Below are 14424 nucleotides of genomic sequence, written 5' to 3' on the forward strand. Positions count from 1 at the left end.
TTCCAACAGCTGTCCCTCCGCCAGGCTCCGTTGCTCCTCCGACAGCCACGACATCACGCCAGCAGGGTGCCAAGATCTCTCCGGCTGCCACTTTGGCATGTACTTAGGGCACTAGCTCTCCCCCCGCTAGACACGTAGCACTCCGCTACACCCCATTGTACGCCTGGATCCTCTCCTTACGCCTATAAAAGGAAGGACCAGGGCCTTCTTAGAGAAGGTTGGCCGCGCGGGGACGAGGACGGGGACAGGCGCTCTCTTGGGGCCGCTCGCTTCCCTCACCCGCGTGGACGCTTGTAACCCCCTACTGCAAGCGCACCCGACCTGGGCGCGGGACGAACACGAAGGCCGCGGGATTCCCACCTCTCTCTCGCCGGACTCCGGCCTCCTCGCTCCTTTCCCCCCTTCGCGCTCGCCCACGCGCTCGACCCATCTAGGCTGGGGCACGCAGCACACTCACTCGTCGGCTTAGGGACCCCCCGGTCTCGAAACGCCGACACTACGATTTCAAATAGAAGAGTAATCGGTGGTGACACGAGGGAAAGGGTTGAAGACAATAATGGCGACACGAGTGAGAGGAGGGGGCTGTGGGCACAGGGGAGAGAGGAGGGATGGGGGCAGTGGGGTCGCGAGGAAAGGAGAGGGAAAAGATGATGGATAAGAGATGATCTAAATAATATTGTCTATTGGATTTGAGTGGGTAAAGGAAAAAAGTGTTATCCACCGATCTAAATATTGGTTTTGATGATATAGCAAGTCTGATACAATTATTATACAGTGTATGTCGAGGCCAACGGAGTATTTATAGAAGTACAGTATAAAGTGTACTGCCAACACACTGAAGCGCATTCGCCGAGCTTTTCTTTTCTTTGTCGTAAGAACCATGTATAATCTGGCCTAAACCCGTTCAGTTTCCGTACTGTTACGGGTCCCTGATCCCGATGGGTGGTACCAGGTTATGATACATCTTATTTGATTTTAATCCTCACAGAGTCTAATGCTAAGATTGGTTATTCCTTTTTTTTGTTCTTTGTCATCGACAGATTTGCTTATGAAACATTGGATGTCTATCACAAGCTACAGCAAGTTGGATCAGACCACTGAAGGAATGAACAAATCAGAGATGAGTAAAGATGGAGAACCAGAGACTAAGAGCAACTCCAGTAGATGACCAAAAGAAGCTCTAAGCCAATATTTTTGAGGGTTACATGGAAAATCATTCCTTCAGCAGCTCCCCAAAATATTTTGGAAAAGTAGCAGAGCCCGAAAACATCCCTTGGCGACCCTCATTTGTGCCGGAGGTGGGAAGGCCCCAATCTTTTTTTCCGCGCACACATCTAGCTTCTCCCGGGCTGCTATTTTGGTCCCTGACTTTCCTGGCTTCTTGCTCCTCTGCCATCCTACTTTCTATCTGTCATCTCTACCTCTTGACGTTGTCAGTTGTTGCTTGTCCTCCCTGCGTGCAGAAGCAAATGGATAAGACGAGTCAAGCAGCACTCCTCTCCTCCTCTAGTGTTGGCGCGGATCTCGTCGGTGATGAACATACGACAGGTACGTGCACCTATTCCCTTCATCCAGTGTGAAATCAAACCCCCAAACCTTGATATATATGTATTTGGATCTAGATCTGGCCATGGTTTCTCCAAAACTTTGATTAGGAATTGGTACTGCTTCAGATTTGTGCCTTTAATTACATATGTTTCAGATGGTGTTTCAGTCTACTCAGACGTGGCAGAGTGCTAAGTAGTAGATGCCATCGATTATTTAGTTGTTAGATAAAACTATTAGCACTGCCAGGATGATGTTTTTAGGCTGGGTCGGCATGTGATCTGCACTTCTACAGCAAGAGGTTTCACTTCGTGCTGCCCAAGAGGCGAGATAAAACCATTAGCTTTTGTTTGAAGTTTGAACATATATATTACATTATGTTGTATTAGGATTGAAACTTAACATTCAGGAAATAATAAGTAGGACTGAAACTAAACATTCTGCTAATGTATTAGCTTGTTTGTGTACCATTAGCAGGATACTATACCAGCCTCCTAAGTGAAGGCACAAATCTACAAGACTATGACGATTTAGTTGACTTGTATCCTGAGGAACAACCACAAAGGGTCGAAGTAAACACTTATGCACCCTCTGCTAGACCGAACCATAAGAGGTCAAAGAATTTCAGTGACGTGGAAGACGAGCTTTTGGTGTCTGCATGGCTTAACATAAGTTTGGATCCAATTATTGGTTATAATCAAACTCGCAGTTCATATTGGACTAGAATTTATGACTACTTTCATGCCAATAAGACATTCTCCTCAACCCGTAGCCAGAACTCTATTATGCACCGTTGGGCCAGCATACAAGAAGGTGTAAACAGGTTTACTGGATGCCTTGCTCAGGTTGAGAGAAGAAGGCAAAGTTGTGCTACAATGCAAGACAAGGTAATGATTTGTTTTGCACAACCTTCACATATTGTCTATATATGTGTACTTCACAAATTAATATTCTCCTCTTGCTATGTGCAGCTTACACAGGCGTGTGCTTTATATAAGTCTGAAGATAAGCAACACAAAGCTTTTCCATATATGCATTGTTGGAATAAGTTGCGGACACATCGTAAATGGGAGATGAAACTTGAAGAATTGGCTGTTGGCAAGTCATCTAATAAGAAGCAAAAGATGAACTCAAATGAAACCTCACCTCCACATTTACCAAGTGTCACCGAAACAAGCGGGCCTACAACTCCAAATGAGACTGTCACAACAAGACCACCTGTAAAGAAGAAGGCCAAAGCAGCAGCATTTCAAGCTGAAAAGAAAGGCTACACAGAAACTTTAAACAAATTATTTGAAAAGAAGAAAGAAACAGATGAATTTAAAGAAATGAAAAAGGACGAGAGGTTTAGATTAGCATTAGCAGTTGAACAAGAGAGGGCTGTGAATGAGAAATTAAATATGGAGTTAAGGAGTAAAGAGCTAGAATTGAGGCAGCAAGAAGTTGAACAACATAAGAAGAGGGAAGAAGAGAGAATTATGACCCTAGACCTTAGTGTCATGCCTGCTGATCAGAAGCAATATTACATGAGACTACGATCTAAGATATTGTCTGAAAATGCCTAATGTTACATGGTACATTAGGTGTTGATTAGTCTTTAGCTAAACTGTTTGCTTTTTATCACTATAGATTTAGGTTTCTTTCTTTTGGCGCTATGTAATTGGATAATACACAACTAGCTTTGCTTATTTTTAGCTAAAATGTTTGCTTTTTTATCACTGCGATTTTAGGTTTCTTTCTTTTGGCAATATGTAATTGGATACTGCACAACTAGCTTGTCATATATAATCCAAACATCAGGTGTATGTTTGCTTTTTTTATCACTGCGATTTTAGGTTTCTTTCTTTTGGCAATATGTAATTGGATACTGCACAACTAGCTTGTCATATATAATTCAAACATCAGGTGTTTGTTTACATTTAGAAATACTAGTCGTTCACATTTTCTTATGGGAAATCATCTCAATACTAGACAACAAAAACAGGCCAGTGTACTATTATCTGTAAAACAATGTCTTGCTCTGTGGAAAGCAGGCCAGTGTACAGATGAATTCAAACATCAGGTGTTTTTTTATCACAGCTATTGTTCAATGTCTTGCTCTACAGAAAGCATGACTTGAATTCTAGACGTCTTGCTACAGAAATGTCGCCCACACATTTTTTTATTTTCTATTCCTTTGTATTTCTCACAGGAGTAAGAGTTTCCTTTGTAGTACAGTAGCTGAAACAAATCGTATGGTCTCATGAAGTACAGTAGCTTTAGGAGAGCTAGCTGTAGTACAATAGCTGAAACAGATCATGCATATATCTTGAATCAAGTAGGCATTTGGTTTTTTCATTGTTTTCACATAAAAATAATAATGATAAATACAACTAAGTCTATCCCTCAATTCTGATCTCCATAGTGTTGCCATAGGTGCTCAACGAGGTCATCCTGAAGTTGTGTGTGCGTTGATCGATCTTTAATTGTCTGGTAATTTGCAATAAACTCATCCAGTTCAGGTGTGGATTCATGGGAAATTTTAACATTTTCACCCATAGTGTCATAATTGAAGTCATTGTGTTCATCTCGCTCATCCTCAACTATCATGTTGTGCATAATTATACAAGATGTCATGATTTTATTAAGTGTCTCTTCATCCCAAAAACGAGCTGGCCCACGAACTATAGCAAAACGAGATTGTAGCACACCAAATGCACGTTCCACATCCTTCCTACAAGCTTCTTGGACTTCAACAAAATATTTTTTCTTCATACCTTGTGGCTCTGGTATGGTCTTCACAAACGTCGCCCATGAAGGATATATACCATCTGCAAGATAATAACCCATTGTGTACTCATGACCATTGATAATATAATTCACCTTTGGAGCTTGCACTTCTGCTAGCCTTGCAAAAATCGAAGATCGTTGCAATACGTTGATGTCATTATGCGACCCAGGCATTCCAAAGAAAGCATGCCAAATCCAAAGATCTTTAGAAGCCACTGCTTCTAGTATAATTGTGGGTTCATGCACATGTCCACTATACATACCTTGCAATGCAGATGGGCAATTTTTCCACCTCCAGTGCATGCAGTCTATGGACCCAAGCATACCTGGAAAACCTCTACTCTCATTAACTGCAAGTAATCTAGCAGTGTCATATTCGTCGGGCTCTCTCAAGTACTCATCTCCAAAAACTTGAACAATAGCTGTGACAAACCTTCGTAGACTCTCAATAGCAGTACTCTCACCAATATGAATGTAATCATCTGTAGCATCAGCTGCCATTCCATAAGTTAGCATCCGTAAAGCAGCAGTAACCTTCTGCAAACTAGATAACCCAAGCTTTCCGGCTGCGTTTCTTTTTTGAACAAAATATTCATCATGCTGTTCAACAACATTGAGAATGCGTATAAAAAGTGTACGCCGCATTCGAAACCTATATATATATATATATTAATCAAACCCAAATCAAATTATTACAACTCAAGATAACCAACGTGGAATAATTGATTCCATACTGTCGCCTAAAATAACTTGGGCCATAGGTTGGATAATCTGCAAAATAATCTTGATATAGCCTCACGTGTCCTTCCTCTCTATTACGTCGAACCGTTTGACGGCCATGAACAGAACCGCGACGTCTCGATTCTTCATCAAACTGATCTTCATCAATGATCAAATGCGCGACATTGAAAAAGAATTCTTCTTCGTCATCTGAGGATGATGAATCCAACACCCGCTTAACAAGTCTGCTTTGTCCACTCATCAATTATTCTTTTTCTAATTGCCCTACTTTTTTCTGTCGGCGTCGCACACAACAAATAATGAATCTGCCCTAGTTTTTCTAGCGGTGGTGGTCGTTTCTCCGATCACATGGACAAAGTAGCACTAATTTGGGCCATGGCGTAGATCAGCTAATTTGACGCCTTTTTCCTGGTGGCGTAGCATCAACTCATTTGGGCCATAGCCTTGACGTGACATATTTTAAATATTGGGCTATTAGTTTATTAGGGAGCTGTTGTGTGTGTAGATACTTTTAGCCTATGAAAAAATTATAGTATCCCTCAAAACTGGTTTTTCGGGCCGACTTTTTTTACAATCTACTGGAGTTGCTCTAATGATGCCGTGAGAGTCAAATCACGGTCGCTCGTGATTAAGGTGTTTTAGGACTTGCCTTGCGGTCCTGACGAGGGATATTGCATGTCGCATCTGCCAGCTGAGGCTTCGTTCGGTTAAGTCCATCCAGGCTGGGACGAGGCTGAATTCAAGCCCAATCCAAGTTATATTCCAAGCCCATGAAAAAATCCAGATTCTATCTTTTTTGGTGTTCGGTTAAGCCCACTGAATTTCAATCACATGTGTTTGGAATTTTTTTGGCTAGGGATGATCGCCCGGACTCTAGGGGTCTGGAACAAATCCCGTGAGCCACAAGGGAGCGGCGGTGGCGCCAGAAGTAGACGAGTCAGGCTCCCCGCCGTCGGCGACCTCTACCACGCTGGCAAGCTTCTTTTCGGTAGGGTTCCTTCTCTTTCGTTAGATCTGCTCTCTGCCTCTCTTTTGTTCGGAGTTGGGATGGTGGTTTTGGTTGAATCGTACCGAAGAAGAATTGGGGAGAGAGATGAGTCAATTGGGCTGCTTCTTCAGCGCGACCCGCACCAGGCCCTCCAACGACATGGGGAGGAGCGCCTGGAGCAGCACCGCTGCAAGGAGCAGCCGGGCGAGGTCTGTGTGGGAATACTAGGCGCTGACGCGGGCAGTGACTCCGGCCAGCCGCCAGGCCCGAGCTACAGGGGAGGGAGAGGTCGAGCTCGCACCTGGTTGGTGTGCGCTAGAGGCAGGAAGAGGAGCTCGCACCTACAGAGGATGGAGGAGCTACAGGGGATGCCGCCGCACCGGGCACCGCGCAACACAGCGCAGCCCGAGCACTCCCCCGACAAGCTGTTCGGCTGCCCAAATTCTCAGATGTAGCAGCAACCATAGGGGCTGATGGACAACTTTGGCTGTTGGGCTGCAGACGATGATGCAGCAGCCATCTAGTACTAAACGACTTTGTTTGAACTGGGGAATTGGTGTGCGATGACACCTGGCCAGCTCACCATGCTAGCTGTACTAGGTGTCCGATGCATAGGCAATAAGTACATACATTACTATCCCTTAGTGACACTCATTGATAGCTTTCAGTTCGAATTTACTCACTGCAGAAACAGATAAGCATGATTACAGACTGTTGTTTGAAATCTCCATTTTCTGTTTACGAAATTAGAGAAAAAGCATTTGAACGTTCACATAAGGACATGATCATGTTCACATATCGTTTAATATATCATTTTCTAGTAATCTATATGCATCTAAAGGCCCATTACGAACTAGATGTTAACGGTTTTAAAAAATCTAATCCCTAGCTAGCTATTAATAGCATGCAGCGTGAACATTCGAATGTATTTGTTTTCTAAACATCGTGTGATGTTTGTACTATATTCTCTTAGTCTTATGTGCTACTAGTACATGGAATTTGTTCTTACTAATGCTTATATGAACCAATAATTTATTTTTTCAGATTGTCTCTGCTCCAGCAAGAGTAGGCGAGGACGAGCCTCCCCATCCTGGGTGTTGGTGCCTGACTCATTTTGTCAAGGTACTAGCCAAAACCTAAAGAAATTGAATTATATGAACTGCATAACTAGCTTTAGTAATTAGTTTTCCTTATTTCTCTTGATGCTACTTTTAGTTTTGCTATGGACATGAGCAATAGAGATCACCTTAGGAGGAGGGAGGATGATGATGATGACCTCTTCCTTTTGATTCTCCCTTCCCTACATCTATTGGGTTATCTTCGACGTAGTAAAAAGAAATTAAGGCATACATCAGCGCTGACCGGGGAGGAAAAGGTTCGAGAGCTACTTGAAGGCCATATCAAGAACTGCAGGGTATCATTTAGAATGGAACCTTACATTTTCAAATCCTTGGCCAACTATATTAGAATGGAAGGATTGGTTAAAGATACAAGAATCAAAGTTGAGGAAAAACTTGGGTTCTTCCTATACATGATTAGCCACAATGCGACATTTGAAGATCTCCAAGTCTTTTTTGGTCATAACAATGATACATTTCATCGTGTCATCAAACATTTCTTCGACATTGTTATCCCTGGCCTTAGCATGCGGTTCCTAAAGCCTCCTTCCAATCAAGTTCATCCTAAAATTCATGGAGACAACCGATTTTATCCATACTTCAAGGTGACTTCTTTTAACTCTTATGTGTCCATCTTAGAACATCCTCAATATTAGATCTTAGAAGATCGTTTCTTTTTTTTTGCAGAATTGCATAGGTTCAATAGATGGAACCCATGTTCCAGTATCAATGTCACCCGATCAAGCCACACCATTCAGGAATAGAAAAGGGACCCTTAGCCAAAACGTGATGGTTGTGTGTGATTTTAACCTTAACATAACTTATGTGTCAGTCGGATGGGAAGGATCAGCAATAGATTCAATGGTTCTTAGATCTGCAATGAACAATGTTGTAGGAAAGTTTGAAGTACTTTCTGGGAAGTACTACCTAGTAGATGGTGGTTATTGAAAGTCGCCTAGAGGGGGGGGGGGTGAATAGGGCGAATCTGAAATTTATAAACTTAAGCACAACTACAAGCCGGGTTAGCGTTAGAAATAGAAACGAGTCCGAGAGAGAGGGCGCAAAACAAATCATGAGCGAATAAAGAGCGAGACACAATGATTTGTTTTACCGAGGTTCGGTTCTTGCAAACCTACTCCCCGTTGAGGCGGTCACAAAGACCGGGTCTCTTTCAACCCTTTCTCTCTCTCAAACGGTCACTTAGACCGAGTGAGCTTCTCTTCTCAATCAAACGAAACACTTAGTTCCCGCAAGGACCACCACACAATTGGTGTCTCTTGCCTTAGTTACAATTGAGTTTGATCACAAGAAGAATGAGAAAAAAAAGAAGCAATCCAAGTGCAAGAGCTCAAATGAACACAACAAATCTCTATCTCTAATCACTAAAGCTTTGTGTGAAGTTGGGAGAGGATTTGATCTCTTTGGTGTGTCTTGTATTGAATGCTATAGCTCTTGTAAGGTGTAGACGTGTAGAAACTTGGATGCCATTGAATGTGGGGTGGTTGGGGTATTTATAGCCCCAACCACCAAAAATGGTCGTTGGAAGTGTGCTATCGCATGGCGCACCGGACACTGTCCGGTGCGCCAGCCACGTCAGCAGACCGTTGGGGTTCGACCGTTGGAGCTCTGACTTGTGGGGCCTCTAGGCTGTCCGGTGGAGCACCGGACAGGTCCTGTAGACTGTCCGGTGCGCCAACTGAGCGTGCTCTGACTCTGGCGTGCACTGTAGCGCATTGAATGCGGTTGCAGACGACCGTTGTGCGCGAAGTAGCCGTTGCTCTGCTGGCACACCGGACAGTCCGGTGTGCACCGGACAGTCCGATGAATTATAGCGGAGCGCCCTTAGAATTTCCCGAAGGTAGCGAGTTCAGCGCCGAGTACCCTGGTGCACCGGACACTGTCCGGTGGTGCACCAGACACTGTCCGGTGGCACACCGGACAGTCCGGTGCGCCAGACCAAGGTGCCTTTGGGTTGTCTTTTGCTCTCTTTGTTTGACCCATTTCTTGGTCTTTTTATTGGCTTATTGTGAACCTTTGGCACCTGTAAAACTTATAGACTAGAGCAAACTAGTTAGTCCAATTATTTGTGTTGGGCAATTCAACCACCAAAATCAATTAGGAAGAAGGTGTAAGCCTAATTCCCTTTCAATCTCCCTCTTTTTGGTGATTGATGCCAACACAAACCAAAGCAAATATAGAAGTACATAATTGAACTAGTTTGCATAATTGTAAGTGCAAAGGTTACTTAGAATTGAGCCAATATAAATTCTCATAAGATATGCATGAATTGTTTCTTTATTTTTAATATTTTGGACCACACTTGCACCACATGTTTTGTTTTTGCAAATTCTTTTGTAAATCCTTTTGCAAATAGTCAAAGGTAAATGAATAAGATTTTGAGAAACATTTACAAGATTTGAAATTTTCTCCCACAAAATTTGAAATTTTCTCCCCCTGTTTCAAATGCTTTTCCTTTGGCTAAACAAAACTCCCCCTTGATGAAATCCTCCTCTTAGTGTTCAAGAGGGTTTAAGATACTGATTTTGAAAATACTACTTTCTCCCCCTTTTGAACACACTAAGATACCAATTTGAAAATCGTTAATTAAAATTAGGTGGTGGTGCGGTCCTTTTGCTTTGGGCTAATACTTTCTCCCCCTTTGGCATGAATCGCCAAAAACGGATACTTGAGTGAAATATAAGACCTTTCAACTACTTTCTCCCCCTTTGGTAAATAACATATGAGTGAAGATTATACCACGTTTGGAGAATAGCTCGGAGTGACGGCGAAGGATGAGTTATGGAGTGGAGTGGAAGCCTTTGTCTTCGCCGAAGACTCTAATTCCCTTCAATACACCTATGACTTGGTTTGAAATTCACTTGAAACCACATTAGTCATAGTATATAAAAGAGATATGATCAAAGGTATATTCATGAGCTATGTGTGCAAAATATCAAAAGAAATTCCTAGAATCAAGAATGTTTAGCTCATGCCTAAGTTTGTTAAAAGTTTGTTCATCTAGTGGCTTGGTAAAGATATCGGCTAATTGTTCCTTAGTGTTGATGTATGCAATCTCGATATCTCCCTTTTGTTGGTGATCCCTTAGAAAATGATACCGAATGACTATGTGTTTAGTGCGGTTATGCTCAACGGGATTATCCGCCATACGGATTGCACTCTCATTATCACACAGAAGAGGAACTTTGGTTAATTTGTAACCATAGTCCCTAAGGGTTTGCCTCATCCAAAGCAATTGCGTGCAACAATGACCTGCGGCAATATACTCGGCTTCGGCGGTAGAAAGAGCGACTGAATTTTGCTTCTTTGAAGCCCAAGACACCAGAGACCTTCCCAAGAACTGGCAAGTCCCCGATGTGCTCTTTCTATTAATTTTACACCCCGCCCAATCGGCATCCGAATAACCAATTAAATCAAATGTGGATCCCCGAGGGTACCAAAGCCCAAACTTAGGAGTATGAACTAAATATCTCAAGATTCGTTTTACGACCGTAAGGTGAGCTTCCTTAGGGTCGGCTTGGAATCTTGCACACATACATACGGAAAGCATAATATCCGGTCGAGATGCACATAGATAGAGTAAAGAGCCTATCATCGACCGGTATACCTTTTGATCGACGGATTTACCTCCCGTGTCGAGGTCGAGATGCCCATTGGTTCCCATGGGTGTCTTGATGGGCTTGGCATCCTTCATCCCAAACTTGTTTAGAATGTCTTGAATATACTTCGTTTGGCTAATGAAGGTGCCCTCTTGGAGTTGCTTCACTTGAAATCCCAAGAAGTACTTCAACTCACCCATCATCGACATCTCGAATTTTTGTGTCATGATCCTACTAAATTCCTCACATGTAGATTCGTTAGTAGACCCAAATATAATATCATCAACATAAATTTGGCATACAAACAAATCATTGTCAAGAGTTTTAGTGAATAGAGTAGGATCTGCCTTTCCGACTTTGAAGCCATTAGTGATAAGAAAATCTCTTAGGCATTCATACCATGCTCTTGGGGCTTGCTTGAGCCCATAGAGCGCCTTAGAGAGTTTATACACATGGTTAGGATACTCACTATCTTCAAAGCCGGGAGGTTGCTCAACATAGACCTCTTCCTTGATTGGTCCATTGAGGAAGACACTTTTCACGTCCATTTGATAAAGCTTGAAGCCATGGTAAGTAGCATAGGCAAGTAAAATGCGAATTGACTCAAGCCTAGCTACAGGTGCATAGGTTTCACCGAAATCCAAACCTTCAACTTGTGAATATCCCTTGGCCACAAGTCGGGCTTTGTTCCTTATCACCACACCATGCTCATCTTGCTTGTTGCGGAAGACCCACTTGGTTCCTACAACATTTTGATTAGGACGTGGAACTAAATGCCATACCTCATTCCTAGTGAAATTGTTGAGCTCCTCTTGCATCGCCACCACCCAATCCGAATCTTGAAGTGCTTCCTCTACCCTATGTGGCTCAATAGAGGAAACAAAAGAGTAATGCTCACAAAAATGTGCAACACGAGATCTAGTGGTTACCCCCTTATGAATGTCGCCGAGGATGGTGTCGACGGGGTGATCTCGTTGGATTGCTTGGTGGACTCTTGGGTGTGGCGGCCTTGGAACTTGTTCATCTTCCTCATCTTGATCATGGGCATCTCCCCCTTGATCATTGCTTTCCTCTTGAGGTGGCTCAACTTGTTGATTTTCTCCTTCATCATTTTGAGCCTTATCCTCATCTTGAGTTGGTGGAGATGCTTGTGTGGAGGAAGATGGTTGATCTTGTGCTTGTGCTGGCTCTTCGGATTCCTTAGGACACACATCCCCAATGGACATGTTCCTTAGTGCGACGCACGGAGCCTCTTCTTCACCTATCTCATCAAGATCAACTTGCTCTACTTGAGAGCCGTTAGTCTCATCAAACACAATGTCACAAGAAACTTCAACTTGTCCGGAGGACTTGTTGAAGACTCTATATGCCCTTGTGTTTGAATCATATCCTAGTAAAAAGCCTTCTACAGTCTTAGGAGCAAATTTGGATTTTCTACCTCTTTTAACAAGAATAAAGCATTTGCTACCAAAGACTCTAAAATATGAAACATTGGGCCTTTTACCGGTTAGGAGTTCGTATGATGTCTTCTTGAGGATTCGGTGTAGATACAACCAGTTGATAGCGTAGCAGGCGGTGTTGACTGCCTCGGCCCAAAACCGATCTGAGAGCACCTAGAGGGGGGGGGGGTGAATAGGTGATCCTGTAAAACTTAAGCTTATAGCCACAAAAACTTGTTAAGTGTTAGCACAATAAATGCCAAGTGGCTAGAAAGGAGTCTCAACAAAACACAATACCACAAGAGATCAATCACAGAGATGACACAGTGGTTTATCCCGTGGTTCGGCCAAGACCAACGCTTGCCTACTCCACGTTGTGGCGTCCCAACGGACGAGGGTTGCAATCAACCCCTCTCAAGCGGTCCAAAGACCCACTTGAATACCACGGTGTTTTGCTTGCTTTTTCTCAATCCCGTTTGCGAGGAATCTCCACAACTTGGAGCCTCTCGCCCTTACAATTGAAGTTCACAAAGAACACAGAGCAAAGGGGAATGAGCAACACACACAAGACTTCAAAAGATCAGAGCAACAACACGCACACAAGTCGCAACAAGAGCTCGCAACACAACTCAAAGAGTTCACAACTCCACAAGAGCTCTATATGCTATCACAATGAAACGAATGCGCGAGATCGATGTCTTGGTGCTTAGGAATGTTGTAGGAATGCTTGGTGTACTCCTCCATGCGCCTAGGGGTCCCTTTTATAGCCCCAAGGCAGCTAGGAGCCGTTGAGAGCAATTCTGGAAGGCTGATCTTGCCTTCTGTCATCGGGCGCACCGGACAGTCCGGTGCACACCGGACACTGTCCGGTGCCCGATCTCCTTCCTAAAATGGCGCAGCTGACCGTTGCAGATCTGGGAGCCGTTGGCGCACCGGACATGTCCGGTGCACACCGGACAGTCCGGTGCCCCCTTCCGACCGTTGGCTCGGCCACGTGTCGCGCACGGATTCCGCGGCCGACCGTTGGCCCGGCCAACCGTTGGCTCACCGGACAGTCCGGTGCACACCGGACAGTCCGGTGAATTTTAGCCGTACGCCGTCGGTGAATTCCCGAGAGCGACCACTTCGCTCGAGGCAGCCTGGCGCACCGGACACTGTCCGGTGCACCACCGGACACTGTCCGGTGCACCACCGGACAGTCCGGTGCTCCAGACCGAACAACCTTTTAGCTGTACACAGCCAACTTTTCTCTGACTTTTTCTTCCTGTTTCCAATACTTAGACAAGTATATTAGTACACAAAACCAATGTATTAGGACTTAGAAACATACCTTTGCTCTTGATTTGCACTTTATTCATCCATGGCATAAATTCACATTTAAGCACTTGAGTTGGCACTCAATCACCAAAATACTTAGAAATGGCCCAAGGGCACATTTCCCTTTCAATCTCCCCCTTTTTGGTGATTTATGCCAACACAACATAAAGCAACTAGAACAAGTGCAAAATCACTTCAAATAAAACTCAAATTGATTTTGATTCAATTTTGGCATATATGGATCATCCTTTGCCACCACTTGGTTTGTTTTTGCAAATCAAACTCAAATCTCTATCTCTAAGTCAAACACACATGTTGAAGCATATAGAGAGTTATCCCAAAAGAGATTGATCAAAGATTTCAAAAACTCCCTTTTTTTCATAATCAACACTTCTCCCCACAAGAGGCCAACTTTTGACAAAAGAGACAATACAAGAGTTTTGACAAACCAAAAGCTCTATTCTACTATTTTCAAAGTTTCTCAAGTGGTAGCTGATCCATCTATTGCTTTGGCCTTTATTTTCTCCCCCTTTGGCATCAAGCACCAAAACGGGATCAATCTTGGCCCTTTAACCCCATTGCCTCACCAAAATCTTCAATTAAGAGTACAAAGGCAATAAGATCATAGAGATGAACTTGGAATAAGTTACCCTCTCATCGGAGTGCAGTGGAAGTCTTGCATGGTCCAAGTTCACCTTTCCCTTTCAATCCACCTTCGAGACTAAATCAAGCAAACTCAAGCAAATGGTTAGTCTCAAAGGGTCAAGTTGTAGCACATCTCCCCCTAAATGTGTGCATCACTTGCAAAAAGGACTTATGAGGTCCAGGGAGTGTTTGTACAACTTGAGCACCACAATAAGCAACAAAATGCAGAATGAACATGATCAAAG

The 14424-nt window shown here is 43.6% G+C and overlaps 1 protein-coding gene across 1 annotated transcript; it reads right to left on the reverse strand.

The window, feature by feature from the left end:
* Nucleotides 1-3930: 3930 nt before the first annotated feature.
* Nucleotides 3931-5296, reverse strand: LOC103640177 (uncharacterized). Its single transcript, XM_020544690.1, has 3 exons — nt 5049-5296; nt 4641-4966; nt 3931-4427 (listed from the first exon to the last, which is right to left on the reverse strand). Exons 1-3 carry the CDS (start codon nt 5294-5296, stop codon nt 3931-3933), a joined length of 1071 nt encoding a protein of 356 aa, XP_020400279.1.
* Nucleotides 5297-14424: the final 9128 nt, after the last annotated feature.

This window comes from Zea mays, chromosome 9 (assembly GCF_902167145.1).
Source record: "Zea mays cultivar B73 chromosome 9, Zm-B73-REFERENCE-NAM-5.0, whole genome shotgun sequence".
Lineage (NCBI taxonomy): Eukaryota > Viridiplantae > Streptophyta > Magnoliopsida > Poales > Poaceae > Zea > Zea mays.